This window comes from Scyliorhinus canicula, chromosome 20 (assembly GCF_902713615.1).
Source record: "Scyliorhinus canicula chromosome 20, sScyCan1.1, whole genome shotgun sequence".
Taxonomy (NCBI): Eukaryota; Metazoa; Chordata; class Chondrichthyes; order Carcharhiniformes; family Scyliorhinidae; genus Scyliorhinus; species Scyliorhinus canicula.
The window spans coordinates 96,887,107-96,897,078 of NC_052165.1; the positions used below are offsets into that span (position 1 = coordinate 96,887,107).

Here is a 9,972-nt window from a genome sequence, read left to right on the forward strand (position 1 = left end):
GGGCCCTTCCAAGTTCTCCTTGGAACCGACCAAACTACAAGGGCATTTCACTTTTGCAGAGGTGACCTTCTCCGATGCCCCATGTACGAGGGCACAGTATCGACTCATGGTAGGTTATCAAGTTAACGGACAATGAAGAGCTCATGAAACAGTTATATCAGTCCCGGCGTTGGGAAGGGAACATTGCATGGACATTGCCTTGTTTTGGAGTAAATGTACATTTGATTTTGGATGTGATAAGACTGGTGCCATAAAGGTAAAATCAGACCGTGCGGAGGGGGTAGGGAAAGGTTGTAGGGGAGAGAGGAGGAATAGCAAGAGGATGGAACAAGTAAGAAGGGAGGCACGATGAGAACGCAGGTTATCAGGAGGTATACTGACTTCACTTAGGGCCCAGAACGAAGGGAAGCTGGGCAGCATGAATCTCTTCTACCAAATCTACCACCGCATGTATGGCCAGGGACGGGTTTTTGCTCCCCGAACCCCGCATCGGTGTCTAGGTTATTGTCCGTCTCACCGCTTTGGGGAACTCCCCAAAACGGTGGTTCACTGTCAGCGTTCCGAGCCACCGCCCGAGCAAGTTACTCTTCCTTACGATCCGGGTTCGGCCCCACCAGCTATTCGCCTTCCCCTTCCTCAGGATAATTCCCACTCACAGTATGATAGTCTGCAACAGTGGAGGGTGTATGTGCCTAGCCCCTTCACACCCAATAGAGACTCCCGGTCGTGCGAGAATTGTTTCAGCAGTGAGGGGTACGGCTGTCTGCTGGTAGAGATGGAAATGAATATAACATGTCTGTTCTCCACTTGTACGGATCCAAAGTGTTGCATAACCCTGACATCAGGTCAATGTGTCTGTTACAATGCCACTTGCCTCTCGCTGACGCTGGCCTCCAGCTCCTTTGTGGCTGGGCGAATGTCTCTCATATCACTGTTGGAACTAGGGCTTTCCGCATTGCTAGGAGGCCAGAATGGACGTTCCGAAGCTGAATGAACTGGGCTACTTCACCAATATACTGATTGTGATGCTAGCCTGTACACGGAGCGAGGACCAATGTTTTGTCACCCCCATTTCCCCACCAACCTGCTATCGGGACTCTAGTCCCTATTACGGTCCCTTGCCCCTCTGAGTGGATTCTGCACCATCAGTTGGCACGCTGGGCAGGTTCAGTTATTTGTGGCCTTACCATCCTGGGCAACGAAACCTTGGGGGCCCTCGGGGCAATAACCAGGGAACTATCTCAACTCGGGTTGTTCGCCATGCAGATCCGGTATGCTCTTACCTATCGCGTCTGCATCTTTGTGGGCCTGGCAATCCTCAAATGCATGATGGGTAAAATGTAGGGAGCGCTGGAACGGATAGCCGCCCCTAGAGTCTTGGCTGTTAGGATCCAGGAGGGTGCAGCGGACGATGGGGTGCTGCAATAGGATTTAGAAATGCAGCAATGAGTTTTCTTAGCTGAGGGGCCATAGCTACAGCTTGGAATGATGGGTTATCATGAAATGATAAAAGGAGGGAATGAGGAAGTGAACAAACGAATATGATGGACAGTAGGGCCCTGAGGGTAATGAGTTCGCAGACAGAGAACAAAGGGATGAGCACAGCATGGCTAGGAAGGGGGAGGGGAGCTTTGCCTCGTGGAGAGAATAGTGAAAAGGATGCTGGGTAACAAGAGGCCCAGGATAAGTGAGCCAATTAGGATATATGACCAGGTCAGGAGATGTGTAAAATGACCAATGGGAAGTTTGTATGCAAATCTTGATGTAATTTGAAGTATATCTCCAGTGTTCCTTTGTCCTGAGGTTCTCTTTATCCTGGGCTCTGCAGAAGACAGTGTGTGTGTCCTGAGGTCCTATGGATTGAGTCAGCCTTGCAAGTTAGTTATTATTAAATGATATGATACCTGCAAATCCATCTCAGATTTTATTGAGTCCAGACCGGCCACAAAGAATCAGGAATTAACAATGGCATGACCATGGGTTGGATTTCTAACTACAATCAGAATACAGGAGGGAGATAGAGAACCTAGTGGAGTGGTGCAGCAACATCAATCTCTCATTCAATGTCAGCTAAACGAATCAGCAAAGTACTGTACACACCCCTGTCAGCATCAACGGTGCCGAGGTGGAGATGGTTAGCAGTTTCAAATTCCTAGGGGTGCACATCTCCAAAAATCTATCCTGGTCCACCCACGTCGACGCTATCACCAAGAAAGCACATCAGCGCCTATACTTCCTCAGGAAACTAAGGGAATTCGGCATGTCCACATTAACCCTTACCATCTTTTACAGATGCACTATAGAGAGCATCCTATCGGGCTGCATCACAGCCTGGGTATGGCAACTGCTCGGCCCAGGACCGCAAGGAACTTCAGAGAGTCGTGAATACCGCCCAGTCCATCACACGAACCTGCCTCCCATCCATTGATTCCATCTACACCTCCCGCTGCCGGGGGAAAGTGGGCAGCATAATCAAGGATCCCTCCCACCCGGCTTACTCTCTCTTTCAACCCCTTCCATCAGGCAGGAGATACAGAAGGCTGAGAACACGCACGAACAGACTCAAAAACAGCTTCTTCCCCACTGTCACCAGACTCCTCAACGACCCTGAGGATTATTTGCTCTTTTTTACAACAGACCGGGTGGGGGGGATTTCAGGAATTATGGAGATACTGGAGGAATTGGGTCGGTTCTCAGGTTACAAACTGAATATGGGCAAGAGTGAGGTTTTTGTGATCCAGGCAAGGGGGCAGGAGAGGAGACTGAGGGAGATGCCGTTCAAAGTGGTGGGAAGGAGTTTTCGGTACCTGGGGATTCAAGGGACTGGGGTCAGCTTCATAAACTAAATTTGGGCAGGATGATTGAGTAAATGAAAGGGGGACTCCCAACGGTGGGACGAGCTCCCGCTGTCACTGGCGGGGAGGGTACAGACTGTGAAAATGACAGTCCTCCCCAGATTGCTGTTCGTGTTTCAGTGTCTTCCGATTTTCATCCCCAAGACATTTTGCTGGAAGATGAACGCGGCGATCTCGGGTTTATATGGGCCGGGAAAGCCCCGAGGGTGAAGAAGGTCCTTCTTGAGCGGGGGGTGGGGGGGGGGGGGGGGGGGGGGAGGGGCTGGCACTTCCGAACTTTATTAATTATTATTGGGCGTCTAATATTCCGATGGTCAGGAAATGGGTAGTGGGAGAGGGGTTGGCATGGGAGCGAGTGGGGGGTGGCATCTAGCAAGGCACGAGTCTGAAGGCTTTGTTAACGGCACCTCTGCCGTTCTCGCCTGCCCGGTAATCCACAAGCCCAGTGGTAGCGGCAGCCCTGAGGGTGTGGGGGCAATGGAGGCAGCAGATGGGACTGGAGGGGACGTCGGTGTGGTCACCAATCTGTGACAATCACCGGTTCATAGAACATAGAACAGTACAGCACAGAACAGGCCCTTCGGCCCTCGATGTTGTGCCGAGCCATGATCACCCTACTCAAACCCACGCATCCACCCTATACCCGTAACCCAACAACCCCCCCTTTAACCTTACTTTTTAGGGCACTAAGGGCAATTTAGCATGGCCAATCCACCTAACCTGCACATCTTTGGACTGTGGGAGGAAACCGGAGCACCCGGAGGAAACCCACGCAGACACGGGGAGAACGTGCAGACTCCGCACAGACAGTGACCCAGCCGGGAATCGAACCTGGGACCCTGGAGCTGTGAAGCATTTATGCTAACCACCATGCTACCCTGCTGCCCATGCTACCGTTCGCTCTGGGGCTGCTGGACAGGGGCTTTAGGAGGTGGCAGAGGGCAGGGATTGAGAGCTTTGGGGATCTCTTCATTGGGGAGGGTTTCCCAAGCCTGGAGGAGCTAGAGGGGGAGTTTGGGTTGCCGGGTGGGAATGGGTTCCAGTACCTGCAGGTACAGGTTTTTGTTTGGAGGCTGGTCCCGAGCTTTCCTCACCTCCCACTAAGGGGACTACAGGATAAGGTATTGTCTAAAACAGGATTGGGGAGGGGTGGGTCTCGGAGATAAGGAATTGATGGAGTGGGAGGGGTCCCAATCGGGGAGGTGAAGAGGAAGTGGGAGGAAGAGCTGGAAGGAGAGTTGGAAATCGGGTGATGGGAGAAGACCCTGAGGAGAGTCAATGTATCCTCATCGTGTGACAGGCTTAGCACGATCCAGTTTAAGGTGGTCCACAGGGCTCACATGACTGTGGCCCGGATGAGCAGGTTTGTTTGAGGAGGTGGAGGACAGGTGTGGATGGTGTCCGGCGAATCATGTACATATGCTCTGGGCGTGTCCGAGGCTGAGGGGATTTTGGCAGGGTTCTCAGATGTCATGTCAGAGATTCTGGAAAGGAGGGTGACTCCCAGTCCAGAGGTGGAAATATTTGGAGTGTCGGAAGATCCCGGGAGCCCAGCGGGGGAGAGAGGCCGGTGTTTTGGCCTTTGACTCCCTGGTGGCCCGGAGACAGATTTTGCTGGGATGGAGGGACTTGGAGCCTCCAAAACCGGGGGTTTGGGTCAGTGACATGGCCGCGTTTCTGAGACTGTGTGGTGAACGTATTGCTATTACAATTCACCACTGTATTGTATTGTATTATGGTGATGCCCCTGTGGGCTCCACCTTTAGCTCCGCCCCCTCGGGGGAGGTATATAGAGCAGCTGCCCTGTAGGCGGCTCTCAGTGCAGAGCTGTCACAGGCAGGCACAGATCTAGCTGATTAAATCCACTGTTCCCTTCTACTCTCCGTCTCGTGTGAATTGATGGGTGCATCAAGCTAGAGAAAATTAAGTTTGCCTTAAGGAGTTCGTTACAGGGGTTCGCTCAGAGATGGCAGCCGCTCATCAAATTCTTCAAGGAGAATTGACTGTCAGCAGGGGGGGGGGGGGGGAGGAAATGGGGGCATGGAAGGGGCGAATGAGGGCAGGGAATCTAATGTATGGGTAGTTAGGGTCTCGGGATGGGGGAGTTGGGTGTGTTATTGCGGGGTCTTTGTGTGTGTTGGATCTCTCTGTTTAGAATGTTAAATATGGTAAAACTATAAATGTCTCAATAAAATATTTTCTAAAAAGAAAGTCTGGCAGCTCCCAGCAGGAACGGACAGGGCCCAGCAGGAACGGACAGCCCCCAGCAGGAACGGACAGGGCCCAGCAGGAACGGACAGGGCCCAGCAGGAACGGATAGCCCCAGCAGGAACGGACAGCCCCCAGCAGGAACGGACAGGGCCCTGCAGGAACGGACAGGGCCCAGCAGGAACGGACAGCCCCCAGCAGGAACAGACAGCCCCCAGCAGGAACGGACAGGGCCCTGCAGGAACGGACAGGGCCCAGCAGGAACGGACAGGGCCCAGCAGGAACGGACAGGGCCCAGCAGGAACGGACAGGGCCCTGCAGGAACGGACAGGGCCCAGCAGGAACGGACAGCCCCCAGCAGGAACGGACAGGGTCCAGCAGGAACGGACAACCCCCAGCAGGAACGGACAGCCCCCAGCAGGAACGGACAGCCCCCAGCAGGAACGGACAGGGCCCAGCAGGAACGGACAGCCCCCAGCAGGAACGGACAGGGCCCAGCAGGAACGGACAGCCCCCAGCAGGAACGGACAGCCCCCAGCAGGAACGGACAGCCCCCAGCAGGAACGGACAGGGCCCAGCAGGAATGGACAGCCCCCAGCAGGAACGGACAGCCCCCAGCAGGAACGGACAGGGCCCAGCAGGAACGGACAGGGCCCAGCAGGAACGGACAGGGCCCAGCAGGAACGGACAGCCCCAGCAGGAACGGACAGGGCCCAGCAGGAACGGACAGGGCCCAGCAGGAACGGACAGGGCCCAGCAGGAACGGACAGGGCCCAGCAGGAACGGACAGCCCCCAGCAGGAACGGACAGGGCCCAGCAGGAACGGACAGCCCCCAGCAGGAACGGACAACCCCCAGCAGGAACGGACAGCCCCCAGCAGGAACGGACAGCCCCCAGCAGGAACGGACAGGGACCTGCAGGAACGGACAGGGCCCAGCAGGAACAGACAGGGCCCAGCAGGAACGGACTGGGCCCAGCAGGAATGGACAGGCCCCAGCAGGAACGGACAGCCCCCAGCAGAAATGGACAGGGCCCAGCAGGAACGGAGAGCCCCCAGCAGGATTGGAGAGCCCCCAGCAGGAACGGACAGCCCCCAGCAGGAACGGACAGCCCCCAGCAGGAACGGACAGCCCCCAGCAGGAACGGACAGACCCCAGCAGGAACGGACAGGGCCCAGCAGGAACGGACAGCCCCCAGCAGGAACAGACAGGGCCCAGCAGGAACGGACAGCTTCCAGCAGGAACGGACAGGGCCCAGCAGGAACGGACAGGGCCCAGCAGGAACGGACAGGGCCCAGCAGGTACGGACAGCCCCCAGCAGGAACGGACAGGGCCCAGCAGGAACGGACAGCCTCCAGCAGGAACGGACATCCCCCAGCAGGAACGGACAGCCCCCAGCAGGAACGGACAGCCCCCAGCAGGAACGGACAGCCCCCAGCAGGAACGGACAGGGCCCAGCAGGAACGGACAGCCCCAGCAGGAACGGACAGGGCCCAGCAGGAACGGACAGGCCCCCAGCAGGAACGGACAGGGCCCAGCAGGAACGGACAGCCCCCAGCAGGAACGGACAGGGCCCAGCAGGAACGGACAGCCCCCAGCAGGAACGGACAGGGCCCAGCAGGAACGGACAGGGCCCAGCAGGAACGGACAGGGCCCAGCAGGAATGGACAGGGCCCAGCAGGAACGGACAGCCCCAGCAGGAACGGACAGCCCCCAGCAGGAACGGACAGCCCCCAGCAGGAACGGACAGCCTCCAGCAGGAATGGACAGCCCCCAGCAGGAACGGACAGCCCCCAGCAGGAACGGACAGCCCCCAGCAGGAACGGACAGCCCCCAGCAGGAACGGACAGGGCCCAGCAGGAACGGACAGCCCCCAGCAGGAACGGACAGGGCCCCAGCAGGAACGGACAGCCCCCAGCAGGAACGGACAGACCCCAGCAGGAATGGACAGCCCCCAGCAGGAACGGACAGGGCCCAGCAGGAACGGACAGCCCCCAGCAGGAACGGACCGGGCCCAGCAGGAACGGACAGGGCCCAGCAGGAACGGACAGGGCCCAGCAGGAACGGACAGCCCCCAGCAGGAACGGACTGGGCCCAGCAGGAACGGACAGGGCCCAGCAGGAACGGGCAGCCCCCAGCAGGAACGGACAGCCTCCAGCAGGAACGGACAGGGCCCAGCAGGAACGGACAGCCCCCTACCAGCCTCGCTCCGAATGGGTTGGCAGAACGAGCTGCCCAAACCTTCCAAGGCCCCGATGAGGAAGCAGTCCAACCCGGTCTCCCACGCTCCATTTAGCGCACTTCCTGCTCTCGTACAACATGACCCCGCGTGACACCACTGAGGTGACTCCGGCCGAGCTGTGACTGGGCCTGAGAGTCCGCCCCGACCCCGGTCGGCTTTACCACGTTTGCCGGGGAGGGCGGATGCCGAGAAGCCTCAGAGACGGGCGGCCACCACTCAGCCGTGGGAGAGAGGTCAGCTGGGGGTCCAGTGACGGTGTGACACCGTCAGTCAGGTTGGGTAGCCGGAGTGGGCCGTGAAGTGGGCAGGCAGTGGTATTGCGGCTGGACGAGGAATCCACACACCCAGAGGTATTCTCTGGGGACCGGGTTCGAATCGCCCCAGGGCAGATGATGAGATTTGAATTCAATAAAAAAAAGTTTAACGATGACCACAAATTGTCGATTGTTGTCCAAACCGTTCTGGTTCAGTAATATCCTTTAGGGAAGGGGAAATCTGCCCGTCCTTACCCGGTCTGGCCTACATGTGACTCCAGACCCACAGCGATGTGGTTGACTCTTATCTGCCCCCAGGGAGCGGCCCTAAATGCTGGCCCGTCTAAGCGACACACACATCCCATGAGTGAATTTTTACAAAGCTCATCAAACACTTAAGAAAAGCGAAAAGCCGCCGGTCCCCTACCCCGGGTACCCATCGCGGACCCAGTCCTCGCCAGTGTTCCAACCGCAGAGTAGGCAGTGAGGGAAGCGAGGGGGGATCTGGCGTGCTAGCGGAATGAGGCGAGGGGGTCTCCGGTGTGGCCTCTTCTTCGGGATCCGGAAATCTGCCTGCCCCTGAGGTGGACTCAGGTGGCAGTCGAGGGAACTGGGCCTGCGTTGGTCTGTAATATAAGGCCGTCCTTTGTTAATAAATAAGTTGAACATCGATACTATTCGAGACTTCCACAAAATATTACCTCGTACTACAATGATTGGCTGTGCCAAAACAGCCTATTGTTGTCCGATTGTGTGATATGTGTGAAAATAAACATACAGTGAATCATCGAGTGTGATCTCTATTCTGGGTACACTGTGCTGAGGTCTATATAACTCACACACTTTCTGCCTCAGGACATCTCCGGATCCTCAGTCCATCACTTCGCAGTACGGGGCTGACTCAGGTGAGAGGGCAAAGGTCGGGGAGCTCAGCTAGCCTCAACACTGGCACTGACCCCCCTCACTCTCCAGCTAGGTTGGCGGATATGCAGCTGGGGAGTAAACACGGACTCAGGCCAGAGGGAGTAGGTGGAGAAACTGGAGGGATTCCCTCTCCCTCCCTCATGGAGGTGGTCAGGAGAGGAGGAGGGCAGCGCTGTGAAACGAGAGAGAGAGAGAGAGATGGTGGAAGGGGGAGGGAAGGGAAAAAGAGGGTGACAGGAGTCAAAGGAGAGAGAAGAGTCAGAGGGACAAGAACAAAGAGAGGGAGGGAAAAAGGTTGGGGAAAGAAAGAGAGAGACAGAGCGGGAGAAAGAGAGCAAGGGAGATGGAGAGAGAGGGGAAGAGAGAGAAGAAAAGGTAGATAGGAAGAGAGAGAGCAAAAGGCAGAGACAGAGAGAGATAGAACATGAGCAAGTGAGAGTGACAGAGAGAAAAAGAGAAGGGGAGAGAAATAGGATGAATGGGAAAGAATAGGGAGAGGGAGATTAGGACAGTAAAATAAGAGATCAGCAGAGGCAAAAAAGGGGGAAGAGAAAGAACGGAAGGGACCGAGAGGGAGAAACAGAAAGATGGAGTGAGAGAGAGACAGACAGGCAGAGAGAGAGAGAAGTACAGAGAGAGAGACAGAGCAAGAAAGAGAGTGAGAGAGGGGAAGTGAGAAAGGGTGAAAGAGTGAGTGAAAGAGAGAGAGCCAAGAGAGAGATAGAGAAAGTCAGAGGGAGAAAGAGTGGAAGTGAGCGACAGTGGTGGGAGCTGAGAGAGAGAGAGTCAAAGAGATAGAGAGAGAACGAGAGGGAGGGAGAAACCAGAGAGGGAGAGATAGAGACATAGAAAACAGAGGCTCAGAGATGGGATAAAAGGACAAAGACAGACAGAGCATCAGTGGAGCAGTGAGAGACAGAGCAATAGAGAGACAGAGGGAGGCAGAGAGAGAGACAGAGAGAGACCCGGAGAGAGAGAGAAAGTGACAGTGAGAGAGAGAGACAGACAGAGACTGAAAGAGGAAAAGAGAGAGAGTGAAAGAAAGAAAGAGACAGAGTGAGATAAAGAGCCAGAGGGAGATGGAGAGAGAACAGAAGTAGGGAGAGAAAGTGAGCAGACACACGGAGAGAGGGTAAAGGGAGATAGGGGCACAATGAGACACAGATGGGAGGAGAAAGGGTGAGCAGTGATTCACTGAAGGTAGGGCACAGAAAGAGGAGGCACAGGGTGAGGAGGCATTGTGATTGAGAGCAGACAAAATCGATTAACCTACAACAGCAAGAGCAGGTGAGAGATTCCAGGAGGCTTCTGCAGAAATCTGGAGATGGGGAGATGAAGGGATGGCAAATAGGAGGTGTCAACAAATAAATATCAAAACTAAGGAAGTGAAATACAGACTGGAATCTAATCGAGGGGTTCAGGGTGGTTTATATATAGAATACCAGATACCGGGAGTGAGTTACAGACTGGAATCTAATCGAGGGGATTCG

General features: G+C 55.7%; 1 protein-coding gene across 1 annotated transcript; it reads left to right on the plus strand.

The window, feature by feature from the left end:
* The first annotated feature begins 322 nt into the window (after window positions 1-322).
* Window positions 323-7,358, plus strand: LOC119954825 (polysialoglycoprotein-like). Its single transcript, XM_038780368.1, has 2 exons — window positions 323-331; window positions 5,064-7,358. Exons 1-2 carry the CDS (start codon window positions 323-325, stop codon window positions 7,356-7,358), a joined length of 2,304 nt encoding a protein of 767 aa, XP_038636296.1.
* Window positions 7,359-9,972: the final 2,614 nt, after the last annotated feature.